General features: G+C 41.8%; 1 protein-coding gene across 2 annotated transcripts in view; it reads right to left on the minus strand.

The window, feature by feature from the left end:
- The window catches only part of lmbrd1 (LMBR1 domain containing 1), a 237,771-nt gene that overhangs the window by 4,032 nt on the left and 206,183 nt on the right, over positions 1–27,556 (minus strand). Inside the window, exons 14-15 of one of the 2 annotated variants that reach the window (XM_078213298.1) lie at positions 23,922–24,006; positions 2,705–2,846 (exon numbers count right to left, since the gene is read on the minus strand). In XM_078213298.1, coding sequence (XP_078069424.1) covers positions 2,705–2,846; positions 23,922–24,006 — 227 coding nt within the window. The remainder of the gene's footprint in view (positions 1–2,704; positions 2,847–23,921; positions 24,007–27,556) is intronic. The other variant, XM_078213300.1, reaches the window with a different exon arrangement.

A 27,556-nucleotide genomic window follows, 5' to 3' on the forward strand; every position in this document is an offset into this window, starting at 1 on the left:
ATCAGGCTGCATGGCTGTAAGGTATTACATAAGACTGAGGAACCTTTGCTTTATAAAAAGTATGTCCGTCTGCTGGAAAGTGGAATTAAATTGGATAACTGTTGTTCGACTGGCACAGGCGTGATAGACCAAATGACCTCTTTACTGCTGCAGGGTGGATGCTGGTCTGTATGTGTGTGCAGGGTGGATGCTGGTCTGTATGTGTGTGTGCTGGGTGGATGCTGGTCTGTATGTGTGTGTGCTGGGTGGATGCTGGTCTGTATGTGTGTGTGCTGGGTGGATGCTGGTCTGTATGTGTGTGTGCTGGGTGGATGCTGGTCTGTATGTGTGTGTGCTGGGTGGATGCTGGTCTGTATGTGTGTGTGCTGGGTGGATGCTGGTCTGTATGTGTGTGTGCTGGGTGGATGCTGGTCTGTATGTGTGTGTGCTGGGTGGATGCTGGTCTGTATGTGTGTGCAGGGTGGATGCTGGTCTGTATGTGTGTGTGCTAGGTGGATGCTGGTCTGTATGTGTGTGTGCAGGGTGGATGCTGGTCTGTATGTGTGCAGGCTGTATACATTTCTGTGTTGTGTGTTGAGGAAGCGAAGTATCTGTCTGTTCTCAATCTGTTGCATGCATTTCTTTATCAGACTTGCACAATGGCTACTTGGCAGGAGGCTGCAATTCCAGTTTTACAGCACGCGTGAAACAAAATATTCACAATACTTTTTCCAATTTACAATTAAATGGTGAAAAATTGGAAGGTTAAAGGTAGATTTTAAAACTTTAAAAAAAATTGGCGTCTCTCATATTGTGTAAATATCTGAATAAAATTGGAAGTTCCACGAAGCAATTAAGTTTAAAATTTATTTATTAGTGTCACAAGTAGGCTTGCATTAACACTGCAATGAAGTTGTTGTGAAAATCCCCTAGTCACCACACTGCAGCACCTGTTCGGGTACACTGAGGGAGAATTTAGCATGGCCAATGCATCTAACCAGCACATCTTTCAGACTGTGGGAGGAAACCGGAGCATTTGGAGGAAACTCATGCAGACACGGGGAGAACATGGAAACTCCGCATAGACAGTGACTCAAGCTCAGAATTGATCCTGGGTCCCAATTTGAGCTGAGGGGTAGCAGTGCTAACCACTGTGCCACCGTGCTGCCCCCATTGATACCATTGTCCAAATAACTAATGCATCAACGTTTAGGCATCAGCTACATGTACTTCGCTATCGAAGTTACAGTTATCGAATCTTGCAAAGCTAATTAGGATGCTGATTAGCTAACTTGGGATACTGCATATAGGCTTAGGCCTACTTGCATTTCAAAGGCTGAAAGCTAGGCTAGCTATAATCTAAAGTAAATAAAACTGCTGCAAAATAAAGATGTAACACTGAATAATAAATACAGGGTAAGTTCCCACCCATGGTGCAATCTGCAATTCTGCTTGTAGGTGGGTTTGCAAGGTAAACAGTGCAGATAAAAATTATTGCTAACTTTAGATGGTTCTGCCAGTTTTACACACAGATATTTTGAAAGGGTTGGAAGGAAAAAAGCATTTCTAACTTCAGAGTAACTATTTTAAACAGCACTGCACCTTACACTCCCCCACACCTCTCCCACTGAAGCACCTCACCCCCGACCAAAACAGCACCACCCATCACTCACCAATTTGTGTCATTCCTCACCCCCCACCCGTCTTGTCCAAGCCCCCACATCTCATTCACTCCCTATTTTGGCCAAAAAAATAGAAAGGCAAATTATTATTTAAATGGAAAGAAATTCAAAATGCATCTGGGCAGAGGGACCTGGTGTCTTTGTTCATGAATCTCAGAAAGTTGGTATGCAAGTACAGCATGTAATAAAAAAGATAAATGGAATGTTAGCATTTATTGCAAAAGGACTGGAGTATAAAAGTAAAGAAGAGTTGTATCAGGTGTTGGTGAGACCACATCTGGAGTAGTGTGTCCAGTTTTGCCCTCCTTATTTGAGGAAGGATGTGGTGGCATTGGAGATAGTTTAGAGGATGGTTCCGGAGATTAAAGGTAAACAGTGCAAACAAAACTAGACTTCCTGTGCTAAGGTCAAGTGAGGTTCCTGTTGGCTTAGGTCAGAGGTTAATGAGGTTCAAAAAAGACTGGTTTTTGAATGTGTTCAGTTTTCAAACTTATGGATAAAGGATACTAATTTTAAAAAGCTTTCTTCATGACTTAAAAGCCATTGTGCTGATACTCAACAATATTGCTGAGTCTCTCTCCTGGATTATTCATTTAAATAGCAGTCACTTTGAAATATAATTGTATTACATTTGATAATACACTTGCTTAAGTGCCAAATGCTAAATGAATATATATATATTTTTTTAGGAACTTTCCCTATTGCAAAATAACCAGTCGAGTAATCTAATCAAGTGGTTATAATGATGGAATTGACTTTTGATATTAGTAATTAGAGTTGTATTTCATTCAGTACTGGGGACTACATACATTTAATCAGCTTGTTATAACTGATATTTTATGTGCTGCTAGAGTAACTGTCAGAACCTACTTTATGATCCTTTATTAATGATTAATCATTTACCCCTGGGCCTGAACACTTTCCTTTCAGCTCGATGACTCACACACGTGTACCCCTACTGTCACAGCATGAAGCTCTCAATGTATGCCACATATTTTAGATTGAGATGCATAAGTGGCAATCAGCAGTGGATAGCCACTTACCTGTACTTGAATTGTATAGCCCGTCTCGCCCAACCTTTGACCGAGTCAGACTGAACAAGCAAAACGAACCCCACCAGCAGCAGCCAAGTGCAAAAGGAGCGGAGTGAAGGCTGCTGTAAAGCAGGTGAGTTTAAAAGCCCCACTGAAAGGGAGAAAGCAAGTTTCTGAGATAACATATGAATATAGGAATTAGGAGCAAAGTAGGCAATTCAGCCCTTTCAGCCTGCTCCGCCATTCAATTAGATCATGGCTAATCTCTCCCTGGTCTCAAAACCACTTCTCTACCTGTTCCCCATATCCTTTTAACCCATTTTAAAAATTATAAATATATCTATATCCATCTTGAAACCATGTAATGATTCAGACTCCACTGCGCTATGGGACAGCAAGTTCCACAAATTCACCACCCTCTGCAAGAAGTAGTTCCTCATTTCAGTTTTAAATCTACCACCTCTCAATCTATACCTGTGACCACTTGTTCTCACTTGTCCATAAGAGGAAACATTCGGTCTACGTTCACTTTATCAATCCCTTTTAGTATTTCATATACCTCGATCAGATTCCCTCTCATTCTTCTAAACTCCAGCGAGTACAAGTCCAAACTGTTTAATCTCTCCTCGTACGTCAACCCTTTCATGGTGCGAAGCTATTATCTGTGGGGTTATGACTGAATGCCTCTGAATCAGAATCCCGCCTAAAACTGGCAGAACCATCTAAAGTTAGCAATTTAAATTGCTTTGTCGGATGGTTCCGGCACAGCACAATTGTCCAGGGGAGATTAGCATTTCTACACAATTGCCTAGTAAACCCTTACTTGGGAACTTCCGAGAAGGATTCCCCAGCATGATGAGGCAGCCATAAGACCATAAGATATAGCAGAAAAATTAGGCCATTCAGCCCATTGAGTCTGCTCTGCCATTCAATCATGGCTGATATGATTCTCATCCCCATTCTCCTGCCTTCTCCCCGTAACCTTAATCCCCTTGTTGATCAAGAACATATCTATCTCTGTCTTAAAGACAGAAAGTTTTGGCCCAATGTTACCAATCAGATCATTTCTTATGGGTGCCCTATATTGCTTGAATTTATAAAAATGTATTTGTGGGATATAAGCATTGCTGGAAAAGCCAACATTTATTGTCCATCCCTAATTGCCCTCGAGAAGGTGGTGCTGAGCCATTTTCTTGAATCGCTGCAGTACACATGGTGTAGGTAAAACTGTTAGAGAGAAAGCTCAAAGATTTTAACCCAGCGACAGTGGCAGACTGATGATATAGTTCCAAGTCAGGATGGTGTAGGACGGGAGGGGAACTTGCCAGTGCTGTTTTGAAGGTGCTGTCAAGTTGGTGTGTTGCTGCGGTGCATCTTTTAAATGGCACATACTGCTGACATGGTGTGCCGGTGGTGGAAGGAGTGCATGTTTACATTGGTGAATGGTGTGCCAATCAACAGGCTATTTTGCCTTGGATGGTGTTGACCTTTGTGTGTTTTGCTGGATTTGCACTCATCCAGGCAAATGAAGATGATTCCATCCAGATAGTGGACAGTGAGGAGGTAAACTAATCACCGAAGAATTCCAAGCCTTTGATCTGTTTTTGTCACAGTATTTATATGGTTGGTCCAGTTAAGTGTCTGGTCAATAGTGACAGTTAGTATGTCATTGGTAATACCATTGAACGTCAAAGAGAGGTGGTTGCATTCTCTCTTGTTGGACATGGTCATTACCTGGCACTTGTGTGCTGCAACAGGTGCTTGCCACTTGTTAGCCCAAGCCTGAATACTGCCCAGATCTTGCTGCATATGAATACGGAGTGCTTCAGCATCTGAGGAGTCACCAATGGTGCTGAACATTGATTGCACATTCCCATTTTTGACCTTATGATGAAAGGAAGGCAATTGAAATGATTGGACTTAGGACACTTTTCAGAATTACTTTTGCAGCCATGTCCTGGGGCTCAGAAGATTAGCCTCCAAAACCACAACCATCTTCTTTTGTGATAGGTATGATTCCAATCAGTGGAGAGATTTCCTTATTCCTACTGGCCTCAATTTTGCCAGGGCTTCTTGATGCCACAGTCTGTCAAATGCTAACTTGATTTCAAAGTTAGGGACTCACCTCTGGAATCATTTCAATTGCCTTCCCTTCATCATAAGGTCAAAAATGGGAACGTGCAATCAATGTTCAGCACCATTGGTGACTCCTCACATGCCCCTTGCAGAACCCAAAATGAGTGCGAGTGAACATGTGTAAGTGCCACTTAATAACACTGTCAAAGACACCCTCCATCATTTGGGACATCAGTGGCTTGCTTGGATTTATCTTCCTTTTCTGGACAGGATATACCCGGGCAATATTTTTTACTTTGTCGGATAGATACCAGTGTTGCAATTGTACTGGAACTGGGAGCTAGTTCTGGAGCATAAGTCTGCAGTGTTATTTCTGGAAAGTTGTCAGGACCCACAGCCTTTGCAATGCCTTTAGCCATTCTGTGACATTACACAAGATGACTTGAATTGGCTGTAAACTGGCATCTGAGATACTAGGACCTCAGGCAACAGCTAAAGTGAATCATTCATGCAGCACTTTACTGGCTGAAGATGGTTGAAAATGTTTCAGCCTGGTCTTTTGCACCGATAAGCTAGGTTCCCCTGTCATTGAGAATGGGGATATTTGTGGCGCCTCCTCCTCTGATTAAAGTGTCCATTGTCATGACTGGATGTGGTAGGAGTGCAAAGCTTTGATCAAATCTGATAGCTGCCGCTATTTAGCATGCAGGTAGTCCTGCGATGTAGCTTCACCAGGTTAGCACCTCATTTTTAGATATGTCTAGTGTTGTTCCAGGCATGCCCTCCTGCACTCTTCATTGAACTTTCTTGTTCTGATGCTAATAGTAGAGTGAGAGATATACTGAGCTTTGTGGCTATAGATTGTGTTTGAATACAATTCCGCTGCTTCCCAATTTTGAGCTATTAGATCTGTTCTGAATCTGTTCCATTGAGCACAATGTTAGCGCCACATAACCCGATGGCTGGTGCCTTCAGTGTGACAGTATCAACACCGTGATCGGTAAATTGGTCAGGGTGAGTTCAAGTAGTTTTCCCCCTTGTTGGTTCCCTCACCTCCTTCTGTAGGCAAATCAATCTGGCAAATCTATCCTTCAGGACTTGGTCAACTTGGTCAGCAGTGGTGCTACCAAACTACAGGTGGTGGTGACTATTGAAGCACTTCACCCAGAGTACATTCTGTGTGCATGCTACCCTCAGTATTTTTTTCCAAGTAGTGTTCAACATAGAGGAGAATCAGCAGAAGGCTTCCTTGCCCATTTTTGATCTGATGTCATGTAGTTCAAGGGCTCCATGGTCAAAGTTGAGGATTTGCAGGGCAACTCCTTCCTCATTATATACCACTATCAACAGCTCTGCCATGTCTGTTCTGCAGGACATACTCAAGAATGGTGATGGAAATGTTTGGGACACAGAGTACGAGTATGTCCAGCTACTGTTTGACTTGTCTGTGGGACAGCTCTCCCAATGTTGCTGCAAGTCCCCAGACATCAGTGAGGATGACCTTGTGGGTTTGACTGAGCAGACTGTGCACTGTTGTAATTTTCGATGCTTGGGTTGAAGCTGCTTTGTCTGTTTGGTTTTACTTTTATTTAAACTTTCTGTCGGAGTTTAGACACAACTGAATGGCTTGTTTTAAAAGTCAATCACATTGCTGTAGATCTGCAATCATATTTAGGCCAGATCAGATAAGGACGATAGATTTCCAAATGTGTTTTTCATGACAATCCACTGGATTAATCATCATTATTAAGACTAAGTATTTAGTGCAGATATATGAATAAATTAAATTTAAATTCCCTAGTTTACTTGATGGATATCAATTAGTGTCTCTGGAGTAATAGTCCAGGTCTTTGGATTACTAATCGAGTAATGCCACCACTATGTTAGTGCCCCCTCAATAATCCATACAGGAAAGTAGAGTGCAAGCTAAGCAAGTTTAAAAGGGCAATTTGCCACATGAGAACATCCTTAGAAAAATATTCAGTCATGTGGACTGAATCGCTCTAGCTTTAGGAAAGGTGGAGATAGAAATGATCTTCTGCAGTTTATTGGAGAAAGATAGAAACATATAAATGGCTAAATGAAGGAAACTAAGACCCAATAACAATAACTAATATTTACAGAGCATTTTTAACATAAGAAAACATGCCGAGGCACTTAATCAAACACATAAGGAAATATTAGGGCAGATGGCCTAAATCTTGGTCAAAGACGTAGGTTTTAAGAAATATCTTCAAGAAAGAAAGAGATCGAGATATGGAGAGCAGATCTCTATCGCTCGAACTTAGCTAATTGTCCTCCATCTGCAAGACCGACACTATAGTTGATTCTCTTGATGCATTCTGGTCGTTATAAATTTTAATCCCATTACTACACAGATATTTATACCACTTTTCTTTTCGGAAAGCAGTTGATTCGCACAGCTTCAACTGTTAATCACTGCATAACCCAGTCCAACATACCTACTGTCCGGGACAGGGAAGCAAGGTGGTGATTGTGGTGCTTTATTGAGTGGAGGGTTCCAGCAGTCTTCATCTCACTGAGGCTTTATTAACGTGGAACCAGTGTTCTTTAGCTCAGTGCTCCCAGAGCAACTTGCTTATGTCACTGTGTTTTTCAACGCAATTGCATCTCATCTCAATATTCTCTTCAAAACCTCAGACCTGTGAGTATTTCACAACAAAGGCCCATCATCCTTTTGTGCTTCTCTTTGATGAATCAGTCTTTTGAAGATGAGGTATGCAAACCTATTTAATATTCAAGGTTTTTTTTCTGGCTTTCTATGCAGTAATACAAGCAAGCCCCGACCCTTTTTCCATTTTCATTTCTGTTCATGCAAGTCTTCCACAGGAGATGGGCTGAATTCGTTTCTTGGATGTGTTGCTAATGAAAATCAGCATACGCACTACTGCGTAAGGAGAATGATTATTAAAACTATTTATTCCGTATCCTTTCATTTCTGGAACCGGGAAGTTTGCTTTATTGGAACAAAGTGAACACGGGAGAGGGAAAAAAACCCTTTTCATTTAATACATTATCTTTGAAACCTACGGTTACTCCTTCAGTGCAACAGCCCTCGAGAATGCAGCTGACAAATACAATCAGAATAACTAGATGGCATTTTGAAAGCACAGCCAGCAACATTTTGATCAGTGAAATTGTCAACAGGGCAGAGTGTTAGAAATTATATTTAAATGTGACGAGTTGCATGGACTGCCGATTCAGATATATATTATATATAATTTTTTTCAAAAAACGCTATGTTAAAACATTGACAGCAAAATAGAGAGGAACTAACATTCCCAATGAGCCACACTTGGTAAATGAGGAAGTCAGACAGAGAAATAAATGCAAATACATAAATAGCATCTGCTTTCCACTGGAAAGCTGAGATCCCTCACCAAAATGCTGCACGGTATCACCACGTTCAGAAAATATAACTAACAACTATTTTAATGATCAGTTTAACTACAAGAGTTACAGACTTCAAATCCTTTTAACAATGTGTTGTTTATTAAAACATGCCAACAACAACACATCTTAAACCAGAGTGCATGTGGGGCTAGCCCAAAGGACAATGCTTGTTAAATCTGGTAGTCTTGTTAACCTCCCCGAAAATTAAAAGCCGGCCTAACCAAATGGTTGAGGCAGGGTTACATTTAATAAAATAAAGAACATTTAAAGGTAATTATTTTGTCCATTCTAGGATCATTAAGTTGAAGTTGCAATAGCTGTGGTGCTGGATGAAGGCCATTTCCCAAGCAGAACATCGGGAATCAACTTTAATAGATCTTATTTGAGGATAGCTATTCAAGATTGCCCAGAACTTGCGAGGAGTGGCAATAACAATTGGATTGCCACTCTGCCTCTTTGCACTTATAACAGAATGGAGTTGCACCCTTTAGCCTGACCTTGACTCAAGACAGGTGAGAGAAGTGCAGTGCAGTCGGTTCCCAAGGTCTTCCGTCAAGGGCAGCAGAGTCAGAGTTAGGAAGCCACTCCCCCATTTTTTTACCACGAGCTGCCTTACTACTTTGTGACACCAGGGAGAAGGAAGAAGGTAAGTGTGTAAGACGTGGGGGTTGGGGTGGCGACAAGATCAGTTGGCAGGTCAGTGTGAGGGGGGTGTGTTCAAGTGGTCATTTGGGAGTGTGCTTGGAAGATAGTCGGGAGGGGAAGGCACTCGGCAGGGTTGTCAGAGGAGACTGGAGGGTAGTTGGTCTGGAAGATAGTCGGGTGAGAAGGGAAATGCATCAAGCGGTGTCCAATGGAGGGTGGGGAGGAGCTGGTTTTAGTTCTACCGTGATCCATGTGGTTTTAATTCTTCTAACCTTTCCTTCGTAACTATTCAAGTCTCTGATTTAATTCATACTATTGGATGGATCGCAGTTCAGGGCAATTTTCCATTGGAAGTTCATAGAATCCCTATAGTGCAGAAGAGGCCATTCAGACTGCATCGACTCTTTCTGACAGAGTGCTTTGCTCAGGCCCTTTCCCCTACCCTAACCTGTAACCCCACACATTTATCATGACTAATCCATCTAACCTACACATTTTTGGACACTAAGGGGCAATTTAGCATGGCCAATCCACCTAACCTGCACATAGAACATAGAACATAACAGCGCAGTACAGGCCCTTTCGGCCCTCGATGTTGCGCCGACCAGTGGAACCAATCTAAAGCCCCTCTAATCTACACTATTCCAATATCATCCATATGTTTATCCAATGACCATTTGAATGCTCTTAATGTTGACGAGTCCACTACTGCTGCAGGCAGGGCATTCCACGCCCTTACTACTCTCTGAGTAAAGAACCTACCTCTAACATCTGTCCTATATCTCTCATCCCTCAATTTAAAGCTATGTCCCCTCGTGCTAGCCATCACCATCTGAGGAAAAAGGCTCTCACTATCCACCCTATCTAATCCTCAGGAACATTCTTTCTGAATCTACCCTGTCTAATCTTGTTAGAATTTTAAGTTTCTATGGGATCCCCTCTCACTCTTCTAAACTCCAATGAATATAATCCTAACCGACTTAGTCTCTCTTCATAGACAGACCTGCTATCCCAGGAATCAGCCTGGTAAACCTTCACTGTACTCCCTCTATAGCAAGGACATCTTTCCTCAGATAAGGACACCAAATCTGCACACAATACTCCAGATGTGGCCTCACTAATGCCCTATACAATTGCAGCAAAACACCCCTAACCCTATACTCAAATCCTCTCGCTATGAAGGCTAATATACCATTTGCCTTCTTTACTGCCTGCTGTACCTGCGCGCTTACTTTCAGCGGCTGATGCACAAGGACTCCAAGGTCTCGTTGAGTATCCACCTCTCTCAATTTATACCTATTCAAGTAATAATCTGTCTTCCTATTATTGCTACCAAAGCAGATAACCTCACACTTATCCACATTATACTGCATCTGCCATGCAGATGCCTACACACTCAGCCAGTCCAAATCACGCCGAAGCATCTCTGCATCCTCCTCACAGCCAACTTTGTATTGTCTGCAAATTTGGAGATAATACATTCAGTTCCCTCTTCCAAATCATTAATGTATAATGTGAACAGAATCATAGAATCCCTACAATGCAGAAGGAGGCCATTCGGCCCATCGAGTCTGCACTGAACACAATCCCACGCAGGCCCTATTCCCTTAACCCCGTACATTTACCCCGTGCAGTCCCCCTGACACCAAGGGACAATTTAACATGGCCAATTCACCTAACCCACACATCTTTGGACGGTGGGAGGAGACCGCAGCACCTGGAGGAAACCCAAGCAGATACAGGGAGAATGTGCAAACTCCACTCAGACAGTGACCTGAGGCCAGAAGTGAACTTGGCTCCCTGGGGCAGCGTGCTAACCACTGTGCTACCGTGCCGCACCGTTTGAACTTCACTGGCAATTCCCCTGTGGAATTATGTGGATTCTAGTGCCTCTTCTGAAATCCGTCCCAGGTAGGACCACCCAGAGATCGGATGTTATGGGCTTATATTTCTAGTTCCTAGTCAAATATGTAAGCAAAACTAAATGGCTTTTATGTATCGTTCATTGAGGCTTTTGAGCAAATCACTTGCAATAGAATCAGCCAAATCTTTAACCCTGTTTTGTTCATTGAGCTGGACTGCATGATAATTTCTTATTGGAGGTAACCTATGTTGCCACAATAGCAGGACTGAGATTGAATGAATTTACTATTGTGGTATATCATCTTGCAGCCGGTGAAAATTTTATGTTAACATTCAACAAATAAGCTATCACTTCCAACTCCTCTCACTGCTCCCCAAATAAAATCCACATTAGCATATTAACAGTTAAAACTGCTGCTGCAAAAGCAGTTCAAGCTCACATTTAATGGAACAAACAGGAGGTGAAAAACAGCATTCCTTACCATCTGCAGTACCCCAGCTGCACACCTGAATTACACTGCAGCTGAATGCAGTCCACAGATGGTTCACTCCACTGGTCTCACTAACAAATCATTGCAACAAAAAAAAAACCTGACCTGCTTCACCTTCAAATGACAGAACTTTATTGGACCATCGCAAAGAAGATAGTCACCCTTGCTTTACACTGATGGAATGCACAGTTCAGTAAAAAGATAAAAATGATTTACTGAAATGGCCACTTTAGAAAATAAGCCCTAGTTAGAGGGGATAAAAAGCTAACTGCATAGATGAGCCTTTTAAAAAACAATAAGCAATTGCAGAAAATTTCTAGTGAAAAAAATGTTGTTTAATTAAAGCAAGATTCATCGAATAACATCACAGAATGATGAATGTCGAAGAGATGAGGCCAAAGGGCAAAATGGAAGCATTACTTTGTTCAAAATGTCTGCATGCACACTTCTAGAATAGTGCTAACTAGCTGCTTGAAGAAACCCTTTCATGGAATTTTCATCATTAGATTAAAGGGGGAAGAAAAGGCATGTCTGTATTTATTACATTTTCACATTGGCAACCAATCTGCTTTGAATAATTGAGATTTGAATCAAGTAGCCTGCAACAAAGAATGTGTCTCAAATGTGCATTTATATAGCATCAGACATATCAAACCTCCCAATAAGCTGTTGAGACAACAAGTACAACTCCCTGCTGGTCTTCAAATGCTGCTAAGTGAACATTAATGCCTCCCTAAGCCATCGTAAGAGGCAGCGGGATCTTATCTGAAGTAAGACTGACAATGCAGCACTTTGTTAGCATTACATAAAGGTGCCAGCCTAAACTATGCACTTAAGACTGAAGATCAAACTACGTGTACTCTCCCTTTAAGGAGCAGTGTTGTATTAATTGCTACCCAACTTCAGAACTCCCTTCAAGAGGTCATGCAAATTAGATTTCTCAATTATGGAACAATCTCAATCTTTTGTTGAAATCTGATTATTAAAATAGATCTGATCAATTTCATGTAGACTACATCTTCTTCATTGTCTTTAACACAAAGAACAAGGTTACTGCAATGTACATAGGAAATATGAGCAGGAATAGGTCATTTGGCCCTTTGCTTCATCATTCAATAAGATCATGCTGATCTTCAACCTCAACTGCATTTTGCTGCACTATTCCTATATCCCCCTCATTCCGAGTATACAGCTCTAACGGTGGCTCATGCGCATCGAAACGTTGGTTCTATTCTCTCCCCACAGATGCCATCAGACCTGCTGAGATTTACCAGCATTTTCTAATCTTGTTTCAGATTCCAGCGTTTGCAGTATTTGCTTTTATCTTAGCAGTTCCAACACATTGGTTTTGACAAGAGAGTCTCCGAAAACAAAGGCATCCTGACTCCAGCTGAACACCTAGATTCTGACTTTGGGAATATACATCCTGAGGAAGTATGTCACATGACCTCCCCAAGCTGCAGTAACCTTCAGGGCTATGGCACTGGAAAATGGGATTAGTATAGTCAGTGTTGACCTGTGTGGACATGATAGATCAAATTGCTTCCTTTTGTGAATATATACATATGAATCCACAAGCTGCACTGTAATATTGTCTGGTGGAACTGAACTAAGGCAGGTCCTGTTTAACTTACAATGTGAACAGAGCGCCAGCCTGTGCTGTCTATCATCAAGCTAGTGGAAGCAGAAAGAACTCTGGCCCTCAGCAACCTGCCAACCGCTGGAACCTTGGAACTCGTGCCTCCAGACTAACTCACCCTACGTGCCTTCTCCAGACATGATGCCATACTCTGGAAAGATGGAGCATTTTACAATCAGTAAACCTCCCCTCGGAAGGAACGCTCCAGTTGATTTCTGCTTCTGGACACATGTAAAACCTATATTTATAGTTTACGGTCATGCCTTAAACCCTCTTCCTTTTTCATTATTCCCCATTTATCGTGGGGATATAAAAGGGGAGGATGTTGCAAACCTCAAGTTTGCTGTGCAAGTTATTAATAGAGGATTGGAACATTCCAAATTTAAGAGTTGGGGAAAATGCGGGAAATTCCCCCATTTGTAAAGGGGGAAATCAGAATAAAAGGAACAGCTTTCTGCTTACGGGTGGGTAGAGCGCAGGGAAATCAGGGCAGTTAAAATTGACCCCACCCTTCTGTCCATAACACTATATTCGAACAGAAACATTTTGTATAATGATTGGCAAATTAGGGTAACTAGAATGGGAAAGAAAAAAAACTGGCATTCCTGAATTGTCAATCATAAGGTTCAAGAAATGTCATTCAATGAGTCCTCAAATCTACCTCTGGGAAGACAAATGGACAATCCTTATACAAACATATTGAATTAGGAGAAGCTCCACCATTCAATAAGATCATGGCTGACCTGATTGTGGCTTCAGCTCCATGTCCCTGACTACCCCCAATAACCAAGCCTTTTATTAATGTCACATGCATTAGTATACAGTGAAAAGTTTCTTGCACATGGCATACTGTATATAGAGAAGGAAATGAGAGAACGTAGAATGTGGTGTTACAGTTATAGCTAGGTGTAGAGAAAGATCAACTTAGTGCGAGGTAGGTCCATTCTAAAATGTTTGATAGCAGCAGGGAAGAAGCTATTCTTGAGTCGGTTGGTATGCGTCCTCAGACTTTAGTATCATTCTTCTGACGGAAGAAGCTGGAAGAGAGTATGTCCGGGTGCGTGGGGTCATTAATTATGCTCGCTGCTTTTCCAAGGCAGCGGGAAGTATAACCAGTGCCAATAGGTGGGAGGCTGGTTTGAGTGATGGATTGGGTTTCGTTCGAACCTTTGTCATTTCTTGTGGTCTTGGACAGAGCAGGAGCCATACCAAACTGTGATACAACTGGAAAGAATGCTTTCTATGGTGTATCTTTAAAGGTTGGTGAGAGTCATAGCGGACATGCCAAATTTCCCTAGTCTTCTGAGAAAGTAGAGGCGTTGGTGGGCTTTCTTAATTACAGCGTCGACATAGAGGGAGCTGGACAGGTTGTTGGTGATCTGGACACCTAAAAACTTGAAGCTCTCGACCATTTCTACTTTGTCCCCATTGATGTAGACAGGGGCATGTCCTCCACTACACTTCCTGAAGCCGATGACTATCTCCTTTGTTTTGTTGACACTGAGGGAGAGATTACTGTCGTCGCACCAGCTCATCAGATTCTCTATCTCATTCCTGTACTCCGTCTCGTCACTGTTTGAGATTTGACGCACTACAATGGTGTGATCAGCAAACTTGAAAATCGAGTTGGAGGGGAATTTGGCCACACAGTCATAGTTGTATTAGTAGTATAGCAAGGGGCTGAGGACACAGCCTTGTGGGGTACCGGTGTTGAGGATGATCGTGGAGGTGTTGTTGCCTATCCTTACTGATTGTGGTCCGTGGGTTCGGAAGTTCAGGATCTAGTCACAGAGGGAGGAGCCGAGCCTCACGACATGGAGTTTGGAGATAAGCTTTGTCAGAATAATGGTGTTGAAGGCTGAGCTGTAGTTGATAAATAGGAGTCTGACATAGGTGTCTTTGTTAGCTAGGTGTTCCAGGATTGAGTGCAGGGCCGGGGAGATGGCATCTGCTGTGGGCCTGTTGTGGCGGTAGACGAACTTAGTGGATCCAGGCAATCTAGGAGGCTGGAATTGATTTGTGCCATGACTAGCCTTTTGAAGCACTTCATAGTGATAGATGTCAGAGCCACTGGATGATAGTTATTAAGGCATGGTGCCTGGCTTTTCTTTGATACCGGGTTGATGGTCACCTTCTTGAAGCACATAGGGACCTCAGACTGGTGTGAAGAGAGGTTGAAGATGTCTGCAAATACCCTTGCCAGCTGGTCAACGCAGGATTTCAGTACTCGTCCAGGTACCCCAGCCAGGCCAGTCACTTTCCGTGGGTTGATCTTCAAGAGATCTGCAATGACTTCAGATACAGGAAAAATATTTCTTCTCATCTCTGTCTTAAATGGAAGAACCCTATTTTTAAACTGACCCCCCCCCCCCCCCCCAACCCCCGAGTCCTAGGCTCTCCCACAAGGATAAACATCCACGATGTCAAAGAACAAAAGAACAATACAGCACAGGAATAGGCCCTTCGGCCCTCCAAGCCTGCACCGATCATGTGTTCCTAACTAGACCATCGATTTGTATCCCTCTATTCCCAGTCTGTTCATGTGGCTATCTAGATTAGTCTTAAATGATCCTAGCGTGTCTGCCTCAACCACCTTGCTTGGTAGTGCATTCCAGGCCCCCAACACCCTCTGTGTAAAATACGTCCCCCGCATATCCGTATTGAAACCTTGCCCCCCTTAACTTGAACTTGTGACCCCTTGTGTTTATCATTTCTGACCTGGGAAAAAGCTTCCAACTGTTCACCCTATCTATGCCCTTCATAATTTTATAAACTTCTATTAGGTCGCCCCTCAACCTCCGTCTTTCCAGGGAGAACAACCCTAGTTTACTCAATCTCACCTCATAGCTAATACCCTCCATACCAGGCAACATCCTGGTAAACCTTTTCTGCACTCTCTCCAAAGCCTCCACGTCCTTCTGGTAGTATGGCGACCAGAACTGGACGCAGCATTCCAGATGTGGCCTAACCAACGTTCTATATAACTGCAACATCATATGCCAACTTTTATACTCTATGCCCTGTCCAATAAAGGCAAGCATGCCATATGCCTTCTTCACCACCTTTTCCACCTGTGCTGCCACCTTTAAGGATCTGTGGACTTGCACACTCAGATCCCTCTGTGTGTCTATACTCCTGATGGTTCTGCCATTTATTGTATAGCTCCCCCTTGCATTAGATCTACCAAAATGCATCACTTCGCATTTATCTGGATTAAATTTCATCTGCCATTTCTCCGCCCAATTTTCCAGCCTATCCTGCTGTATTCTCTGACAATGTTCATCACTATCTGCAACTCCAGCAATCTTTGTGTCGTCTGCAAACTTACTAATCAGACCAGCTACATCTTCTTCCAAATCATTTATATATATCACAAACAGCAGAGGTCCCAGTACAGAGCCCTGCGGAACACCACTAGTCACAGACCTCCAATCAGAAAAAGACCCCTCCACTGCTACCCTCTGTCTTCTATGGCCAAGCCATGTTCTGTACCCATCTAGCTTGTTCACCTTTGATCCCGTGAGATTTAACCTTTTGCACCGGCCTGCCAGGAGGGACTTTGTCAAATGCTTTACTAAAATCCATGTAGACGACATCCACGGCCCTTCCCTCGTCAATCATTTTTGTCATCTCCTCAAAAAACTCAAAGCAAATTTGTGAGGCATGACCTCCCTCGTACAAAACCATGTTGTCTGTCGCTAATGAGACTATTCAGTTCTAAATGTGTATAGATCCTATCTCTAAGAATCTTCTCCAACAATTTCCCTACCACGGACGTCAAGCTCACTGGCCCTCAAGTCCCCTCAGAATTTGATATGTTTCAATAAGATCACCTCTCATTCTTTTTAACTCCAATAGGTACATGCCCAACCTGTCCAGATAATTACCCCAATCCCAGGTATCTGTCGAGTGAACCCTCTCTGATCCTCTGGTGACATGATTATATCCTTTCTAAAGTAAGGAAATCAAAGCTGCATACAGTACTCCAGATGTTAACTCACTAACACCTTGTACAACTGTAGCAAAACATCCCTACTTTTATATTCCATTCCCCTCGCAATAAATGACAATATTGCATTTGCCTTCTTAATTACTTGCCGTATCTGCATACTGACCGTAACTCTGTGCTGCGATTGCTGTCTGTGGCAATAGCAAGGATGGCAAACATTCCATTACCTATATGGCACTACATAGCTCCAGCTGAACGGATACTGCCAGTAATCTTCCACCCTTGCCAAGTTACCAAGATAATTACACACTTAAGGATGCCAAATTACAAACAGCTATTTATGACAATTTCTTATTTTCTCTCTCCTTCGTCCCAAATAATTGCTTCTACTAACTGCTCTTTAATTCATTCAGAGGTTAAAAAGCACCCAATTGTTACTAATAGACTGGAAGTTACAACACTGTGACACAATTGCAAAGTTAATTGCGTGCTAGAATTCTCTAATGCTTGTGGGGGATTTGGGGGGGGGGGGTGGTGGTGCTGGAGAAAGCTAGATGGACTTGTGCCTGCACATTATCCAACAAGTACTGATGGGAGTTTCGACTGAAACCTGAACACAAATGATGATATTCCAGTTAGGTTATGAAATGATTCATGATGATGACATTCTATGGACCTGTTATATATTCTCTAACAATTTTATCTATTAATCATCTGATACCTGCAGAAAACTTATACAGAAAATACAACAGAGAATGCTTATACATATCCACTCCCTCTTTTCTCTCAAAGAATAATGTATTCGTTATTACATCATGTAAAAGTAGTTACATCTGACATGAGGGATTTATTAGCAATGTTCTCTAGACTTCAGTATGAATGAACCAAGACTGTTTATCCCAGCAACGCTATCCCTATCAATAAATAATGTAGAATTTATACCAACATGGCACTTGCCAACTTCTCCTTGAACAAAGTGAATGGCTATAGGAAAACTGAATAGGTAGTCACATTATCAATGGTCTATACAGGATTTATGCAACCTGTTTTGATCTATACCCAACAACTTTTGGGATACATTCCAGTAGCTGAATAACGCAAACACATTATGGTTTTTTCATCAATTACTTCAAACAAAATCCTGTTTTATCTTTGATAATGGGACAGTCAACATGCAGGTTTGTCCTGCACAATTGTGCTTCATCCAGCGTTGGCCGTCACTAAACACTCACATTCTTAGTTTTGTGAATGGAAAAAATGCCACTGAAATTAGAATGTTGCAAATGTTGGTTTGATGTAACTTTGCAGTTTTTGACCATTACTGAATCCTAACCCGGGTGGGTTAGGGATTGCCAAGTAGCTGAAGATCTGAGACTTAGATCATCCTTGGCCAATTAGCAGGCATGATAGCTTCAGAGGTTTGCCCTACAGACCAAAAAAAAGTACAATTGGCCACTGCCATTTATTCATTTTATTAGTCTAAAAACAGTTTACAGTCTTTTCTCAGTCATCAATAAGTACAGGGCAGACTAGAAAAGTTTCTTTCTTGCTTCAAGCGTTTGGAGATATTGGCAGCCCACAGAAAATTCAAATTCAGGTAGTCTGTTCCCTCTTCACAATCCATGCCATCCAATCTTCTGCACTGTAGGGATTCTATGATTTCTAATCTTCCCTCTTACCAAATCTTGCCTCAAGCAACTGTTCATTCCAATATCAAGCTCTTCCTATCTCCATCTAATCCCTGCCCACCGTAGGCATCTTTCCTTCACAATTTCTCACTTCCCCTCTCCCTGCTACCAGTTCTAAGTCTTGACTGAATTCTCTCACGAACCAATGTGGTCTATGGTCCTGGTTCCTCAGGTACTGGGTGGCTTCTATCCCAAAACCACTTAAAATCCACCTATTACTTTGTTAACTCATGTTGCCTTCCTTCTTACATCACCTTCCACCCAAAAAAGGACAAGGGCTGGACAAGAAGTGAGAACAGTAGAATTTAATTTTAAAATGTGAGACAGTTAAGAGGACAAAAACATAAGTGCTAGGGTGGAGGAAAGTGAACACCAGATAGACAAGACTGGGCCTGTAAAAACAACAGAAAGAGGTAAATGTGAAGAGAAACAGCACACTGCAGTTTTATTTGAAATTCATGTTTTTATTTAACTCTGTGCTCTCTCTTGCTGCCACAAGGCATCTCCTGGGCCTTCCTACATTCATCATTTTAATTGAATAGGCCTCTTCTGCTTACTTCTAACTTGCTCCCTGCAGACCTTTTCTCCCTTCCCAATTTTCTGGCCCTGAATCTATTGCCCGCTCCAGCCTCTTAATTTCTTTTCCTGCTTTTCGTGTCCTTGTTTTACTGAGACTCACCTGCCACCCTGACCCAACAGCATCCTCTCCTGGGCCTGCTCTCTTCTGTGCCTGGGTATACTGCCTCTGATTAGCTCATAAGTTTGCAATTTTCCAGCACTATACTAGGAAACCTGCATTCCCATTTTTAAGGCATTCCTGGCACCTTGAAAATAATAGTTATCAAATATCTGAGGGGTGGTAGAGGAGACAAACACTAATTTCTACAAAAGCTTTAGGGCAACAGTGGAGTAGAGGGGGGTGGGGTAGAAACATTAGGTGAGAAGCAGGAAGTTACAAACGTCTTGAGAGATGAGGAAGGGGAGTCAGCAAAAAGAGAACAGCTACAGGAGAAGGGAACAAGAGAGAATAGGCGTAAAGGAAAGGTAGGAAGGGAATGGCAGGGGGGGTGGTGGGTGGCAACAGTGGAAGAGTGACTGGTCAAAAACAGGGAGAGAGAGGAAGGGATGCAGCCTGTAGTCTTTTACGCCTCACTTCCAGGAATGTCACCCACCACCTCACACCCAAAAGGATAAAGGAAGCAGAAGAGAATAAAGAAGGGAGAGAGAAGCATCAATACAAAAAGAGATAGAGAGACATATGATGCCTAAAGCTGTCTGCTATCTAGCCCTCCCACTATTGGAGATGATACAGTAAGAGTCACGCATATTTGCATTTAGCTCATTACAACCAACACAACTAAAACACGCACCATTTGATTTAAAATATCAAACTGCATGGATACTTAAAAGTTTTGACCTCTTTTGTGATCCTCTTCAAAAAAAATCACTGTCATTGCTACTTTGTGAATAGTCTGACTATTCCAGTGCTGATCTTTATGCCCATGTTAATCACATCTGTTATTGCCTTGGGCAGGGTCTGACACTGCAATTTCAAACAAGTTTTCATCAAATAACCTCCCTTAAAGACTACTTTTCTGGCTGTCTCAAATTAGCTGTTTCAAACTGCTTTCTCCATGCCATACTTGATAGCTTTCCTCCCACTTTTTCCAAACAATTTAGGTTCCCCAGGGCTCAGTTTTCACTCCCACCATGTTCCTTGTTCACATCAATCACCTTCTTACTCATTGATCACATTTCCACAGTCATTTTCTGATGATTTTACTCTACAACAAATAGCTTTCAGGCAACATACTGTTAATGTACACAATTTTCATTTGCCTCCTAATGCAGTGGCTGAATCAGTACACCATCATCTCCCCCATGCCATGAAAGATACTAAAAATGTAATTTCTTCAGATCTCTTGCAGTTGCAACCAACAGCTATCAAAATATACCTTTAAGACTTTTTCAGTGGACATCATCAGTTCTATTGTGCCTGACTTCAAACAGAACTGGCAGGTTTCCTGCATTGCTAAAGCTGCCTCAAAGACATTAAGAGTCTTTTGTGCCCAAACATTTTTCCTCCTCACCTCAATCATTTGGATTACATTTGTTTGGTATTATGTTTTAGTTGTGTTGGTTGTAATGAGCTAAATGTAAGTATGTGTGACTCTTACTGTATCATCTCCAATAGTGAGAGGGCTAGATAGCAGACAGCTTTAAGCATCATATGTCTCTCTATCTCTTTTTGTATTGATGCTTCTCTCTCCCTTTCTTCTTTGTTCTCTTCTGCTTATTTATCCTTTGGGTGTGAGGTGGTAGGTGACATTTCTGGAAGTGAGGTGTAAAAGACTACAGGCTGCATCCCTTCCTCTCCCTCCTGTTTTTGACCAGCCACTTTTCCACTGTTGCCCCCCGCCGCCACACCCCTCCCCCTGCCATTCCCTTCCTACCTTTCCTTTACGCCTATTCCCCCTTGTTCCCTTCTCCTGTAGCTGTTCTCTTTTTGCTGACTCCCCTTCCTCATCTCTCAAGACATTTGTAACTTCCTGCTTCTCACCTAATGTTTCTACCCACCCCCCCCACCCCACCACTCCACTGTTGCCCTAAAGCTTTTGTAGAAATTAGTGTATTACAGCCCACCAAGGCCTCTGCTTTCTCAGAAGGCTAAGGAAATTTGGCATGTCCACTACGACTCTCACCAACTTTTACAGATACATCATAGAAAGCATTCTTTCTGGTTGTATCACAGCTTGGTATGGCTCTTGCTCTGTCCAAGACTGCAAGGAACTACAAAGGTCATGAACGAAGCCCAGTCCATCACGCAAACCAGCCTCCCATCCACTGACTCTGTCTACACTTCTCGCTGCCTCGGAAAAGCAGCCAGCAAAATCAAGCACCCTGGACATATTCTCTTCCACCTTCTTCCGTCAGGAAAAAGATACAAAAGTCTTGAGGTCACGTACCAATCGACTCAACAACAGTTTCTTCCCTGCTGCCATCAGACGTTTGAATGGACCTACCTCGTATTAAGTTGATCTTTCGCTACACCCTAGCTATGACTGTAATACTACAGTCCACATCCTCTCCTTTACTTCTCTATGTACAGTATGTTTTGTCTGCAAGAAACAATGCTTTTCACTGTATATCAATACATGTGACAATAATAAATCAAATGATTTAAAAGTGCAGTCCCATCTAACAGAGGATGTGGAACTAATACCGGGAGCAGGGAGATCTCCCAGTTTCCTGGACAACATCCTTCTATCAAAGGGACAAATTAACTAGTCATATATCTCATTTTCTGCCCATGGAAAATTGCTGTGTGCAATTCAATGTCCTGTAAAAGATATATTTCAGTGAATGAAGAAATTCATTGCAGTGCTGAGATGACCTGAGAATGTGCTAAGGGGCTATATAAACGTATATTATTTCTACATAACTCAGAATAAGAGAAAAAGCAAAGGCACATAAAGGACAGCAATAACACTCTCCTCCTCCCAGCTCCTCCTCAACCCCCAAAATTTGGCAAACTATCCACAAAGCTCATCGTAGAAACCTCAAGAAATTAACAGAGGCAATTAGTGATACTTTGGTTGACTTTTTTCTCCACTAATCCATTAATCATCCATTAAAATTACATTACCAATTCAGTCAGGATCTTGCTTTAGATATTCTCTCAAATACAGGAGCGGCAGCCAGTTCTATAAGTGGCCATACTGCCCAAAATCTAACTACACAATAGCTGGAGCCAGGAGTGGAGCAATAACATTCACATGATCTGAACGGCACAATTGCAGCTGTTGCACTTGTGCTGCTCAATTTCCCTGAAGGTGGAACCAAAACAGTTCTTCGTGCGAAAAGGCCAGAGACTGATCATTACTCTTATTTCACAGTGTGCAAACATACAGACTAAATGTTATGGTGAGATTGGAAACCTGTCCTTACTTAATATAAATAATGTACTATGCTTCCCCATATCAATGGATGCTTTGCTCGACTTAAAATAGTTTCTAATGATGCCCTGCATTTCAAACTCCTTGCCTTTGCAAAGCCTGCGGAGCCTTATGTTTAAAACAGAGAGCAAGGGTTAGAAGTGTTTACTCAGAATGGCAGAGGGTAGGAAGTGGTGTTTCATATGGATCAATGCTAGGAACACTGTTACTCAGCATTTACATAAGTGATTTGGACTGGGAAAAGGAGAACATCGAATTGTGCGGTATAGCCAGTACAGAGGAAGAATTTTTAAAAATCTATCTGTGGGATGTGAACATCATTGGCTAGGCCAGCATATATTGTCCATCCCTAATTGCCCTTGAGAATTCAACAAAATACGTACCATCTGCAAGATGCACTACAGAAATTCACCAAGATTCTTAGGGATGGGCAATAAATGCTTGTCAGCCAGCAACACCCATATCCCATGAATGGATATAAATAAAGGGCAGCACTTTCCAAACCCACGACCACTACCATCTGAAAGAACAAGGGCAGCAGCTACATGGGAACACCACCACATGGAAGTTCCTCTCTCAGCCACTCCCATCACTGTCTTTGGGAATAAATCCTGGATCACCCTCCCTCGCAGTACTGTGGGTGTACTTACAGCACGTGGACTGCATTGGTTCAAGAAGGTAGCTCACTACCAACTTTTCAAGAACAATTAGGCAATAAATGCTGGCCTAGGCAGCAACATTGACCACCCTCAGATCCCAGGGTCTGATCTTTCTTTCCCCCTTCCACTCCCAGTCTCAGAGTCTAAAATCTCCCACCACCTCCAATATCAGGGTCTAAACTCCTCCCCCATTTCTCCCTCCAGTCTCTAAACTCCCTCGCCGCTACCCATCCAGTTCCTGGGCCCCGTTGAACTCGATGTGGATGTGATGATGTTACTAATCGCGAATGATTAAGTGCTGAAAATTGCGAAATTGATGACAATAACGTCAGTTACTTTGGACTGAATGTTTGATTGGGAATAAGTACCAAAAGATACACACAAAAAAAACCAATGACTGAAAAGCACATTTTAGTAGTAGACCGGAAAATGTTTATAAATGTCAGTTACAGCAAAGTTTACTAGTTCAGAAAATATTCTATTGGCATTAGGTTTTATCTGGTGTTTTGGCTTTATCTTCAAGTTTGACTGCCATAAAGTAAAACTGCACAGTAATCTGCAAGAAATTTAGGATGGAGATGAGGAGACATTTCTTCACCCAAAGAGTGGTGAACCTGTGGAAATCATTACTATAGGGAGTAGTTGGTGCCAAAACATTGAATGTATTCAAGAGGCGGCTAAATATAGCACTTGGGGGCGAATGGGATCAAAGGTTATGGGGAAAAAGCAGGAGTAGGCTATTGAGTTGAACAATCAGCCATGATCGTGATGAATGGCGGAGCAGGCTCAAAGGGCCAAATGGCCTCCTCCTGCTCCTATCTTCTATGTTTCTGTGTATCAACTCACCTTCAGGTGCCTTTGCATCACACATCTTTGTCACCCAAGTTGCATTTGAATTCTCTTGCCTCAAGTCAAATGAAGTGTGGTTGACCTGGAAAAATATACACATACAAAAATACAAATGCTATTAATGAGTTTATATAAAGCTTACCTGTCTTATACTCACACAAACTTGCTTTCTGTAATTCTCCCACCTGCTTAATTAGGTCAAGACCCTCAGGCAGTAGATTTTCTTTTTCATCAAGTCTTAAGTAAACTATTCCTCCTATTTTACTAAACCTTGTTCCAATAGGAATGGTCTGTGGCTCAATTCCTTAAAATTATTTTTCATGGACAGATGACATTATCAGTATGCCAGTTTAAGAGTTCACTCAAAGAGTTGACTCAACATGTCAAATCAACTGAGCTCTGTGATCAAACCAAGGATTTCAGACAATAGAAAACTACTTTTTCCCATTACATCCCATTTTAAAAATGGTAGAAATAGAAACATCAGTAATCAGCCGTGACAACTTAAGGATGAAGAAAAGGCAAACCAAATAGCAGCAGCATCTCTGTAATGGCTGAAACTTTCCCACTGACTAGATTCAGCAAGAAAGAAAGAATGTAAATCTGCAATTATCTTTTGTCTTACTCTAATCAGTTTAAAGTACAGTTTAAAATACGAGTCAGTACAATAATTTGTACTTTGAAAGATTCTGAGCCATTTTACAATAATTACTTCTGATCATCTCGTTTACTTCTTCATGTCACCTCACAGTGAGGTACATCCAAAAATATACTGAAGTCCCACTGCCCCTGTATAGAAGCGATTTAGAAAACTCTCAACTTCGAACTAAATGCAATAATTTTAGGTCTTTGATCTACTGAAGAGAATCAAATTGGGGATGAACGAATGTCAATATGTTCAGACACTTGGGTACCACATTAAACACATTAGGTTTCTAACTCCTACCTTTGGAAAAACAATATTTTTCACCGTACAACCAAACTCCCAACTTTCATTTTTTTAAGAAAATGTACGTAATTGGACTAAGTCAGAAATTTTACATTGAAATAGGTCAGATTGGCTATTTTCACGATAATGGTTAATTTTTCCAAAGGTCAAGGAATTCACAGACTTTTGTAGCACAGAAAATGGTCATTCAACCCCATGGAGTGTACCATTAAGTTCCAGGACATTGTATTGGGGTGTGGGTACCCCAAGGTGGCACTGGGAACACACCTCCACTCTAACCTCAGAGGTTCACAGGTAAGGGTTTGCACAGTAATTGCCCGGAAGTGCAAACAACCCTTGAGAAATTGTCCTGCACTGGGAGCCACCCTAAAATGCAATTTAAATGACAAACTTTGGATGTTTCCAACTGTCTCACACCAGTAGTTATCCAGAAAAAGTGGTAGAATTAAAACTACTTCTAACTTCTGGGTAACATGACATGGTGGCACAGTGGTTAGCACTGCTGCCTCACAGCGCCAGGGACCCATGTTCAATTCCAGCCTCGTGTCACTGTCTGTGTGGAGTTTGTGCATTCTCCCCGTGGCTGCATGGGTTTCCTCCGGGTGCTCCGGTTTCCTCCCACAGTCCAAAGATGTGCAGGTTAGGTTAACTGGCCATGCTCAGTTGCCCCATAGCATCAGGGAGGTCAGCAGGATAAATCCGCGGGGTAATGGGAATGGGCCCTGGATGGGATTGTTGTCGGTGCAGACTCGATGGGCCAAATGGCCTCCTTATGCACTGTTGGGATTTTATGAGCCTCCCACTCTCTAAGGTTCTACCCACAAGCACAACTAATAACCCTTCCACGCCCATGGGGACACTCTCCACCCCGCCAGGCCTGAATCTCACACAACTCCTCCCAAACCTGGCCCGAACCCACCCTTACCCCCACCCCATCTCACACAAGGCCCTCCTCCCCCACCCAAACACCAGAGTCAGAAGGCCAAGCAGAACAGGACACCAAGATTTTAAGACAAGAACTTTTGAGTGGAAGAGCAATCCGACTCAATTGCCACTCCATCAGAAGTTACAGCCCATTGTGTTCATACCAGTACTTGGCGAGAGAAAATATAAACCAATCCTACTGTTCGATTGATCCGTAGCTCTATATAATTCCTCTGTTGCAAATGTATGTTGGAAGCTTCAGATTCAAAACTGCACCAGCAAAGTAATGAACGCACATGTCTAAGCAGTCATAACAAATGTTTGAAACAGAATGCAAAAATAAAATTTCAGATAGGTTAAAAGGGAAGTAGAGATTAATTAAAACCAAAGCATGTTTTTTCTAGTTCAAACCAATTAAAATTCAGCTTTCTTAAAAAGTTGCGCTAATATATTTTTTAAAAGCCCTGTAATGCACTTAATCTTTTTTACAAGTAGAATGATCTGTACTAGTGACCTTGAAGCTTGCCAATGTTCATTTATCACTAACTCACAAGATTTAATGATGTGATAACGTTGACAGAAGATGCACTTCTAAGCTTCTGTGGCAGACTGCTTTATTTCAGAGTGATGCTGTACCTCAATAAAACCTTGCAAACACTGCTCCTGGTTGACACTATCACTCGTTTACCAGGCTGTGACGAAAATTAGGATTTAATTATATCTAGACAGTGAGGGAAAATTCAGCTGGCAGTCAATGATTTGATTAATAACTGCCCTGATAAAACAATTAAGACAACATGCAAGATCATTTAAAATTGGTCGAAACAATGGCAGATCTGACCCAATTTGTCCCTGTCTATTAAAAGTGAGGCTTGCATATGGAGAAAAAAAAATCCAGAATAATGACAAGGCTTCTAAAGATATTAGTGACACTCCTGCACATTGTCTAACAATGGCATCATATCTTATTCAATTTATCACAAAATACATAAAAAATATAAAATCAAATAAAGAAAATTGGTAGAAACAAGTATTTCAAAAGAAGGCCATGAAGTAGAAGATATTTTCTCAAAGAAAGCAGCCTTCAATTTAGCTGCAACGTATGTTTAATTTTGAAGAGGGAAGATTGGATTTCAAGTTCACACTAAACGACAAATTTTGTACATTAGGCAACTTAATTAAATTCAATTAATTCTTCTCATTCATAAAAATATTAAAATCTTAATGAATCACTTAGCCATTTATTAGGATACTCAAAAATTCATAATTTTCATGCAATTAGAAAAGTTAATATTTCCTAGCAATTTTCCTGTATTAACAGTACATTTGATACCTTCTCTGTGTAATATAATTAGTTCCACTGCTTAATGTACAAATTCAGATTACAAGAGCAGCATGTCATGAGGGAGAATTCGAGGAGTAGTTCACGTTCACAATTTGGATTTAAAACAAAATCTTTTCCCTTGACCTAAGCTATCTTTAATGAATATAAAACAGGCCTTCTGGTAGGATAGATTGTTTCTGATAGAAATGTATAAAATTCTAACAAGGCTAGACAGACTAGATGCAGGGAATCTTCAGAAAATGGTACAGAAAAGATTTACCGGATGTTGCCTGGTATGGAGGGCATTAGCTATGAGGAGAGGTTGGAGAAACTTGGTTTGTTCTCACTGGAACGATGGAGGCTGACGGGTGACCTGATAGAAGTCTACAAGATTATGAGGGACATGGACGGAGTGGATAGACAGAAGTTTTTTCC

Source organism: Mustelus asterias, chromosome 5 (assembly GCF_964213995.1).
Source record: "Mustelus asterias chromosome 5, sMusAst1.hap1.1, whole genome shotgun sequence".
NCBI lineage: Eukaryota > Metazoa > Chordata > Chondrichthyes > Carcharhiniformes > Triakidae > Mustelus > Mustelus asterias.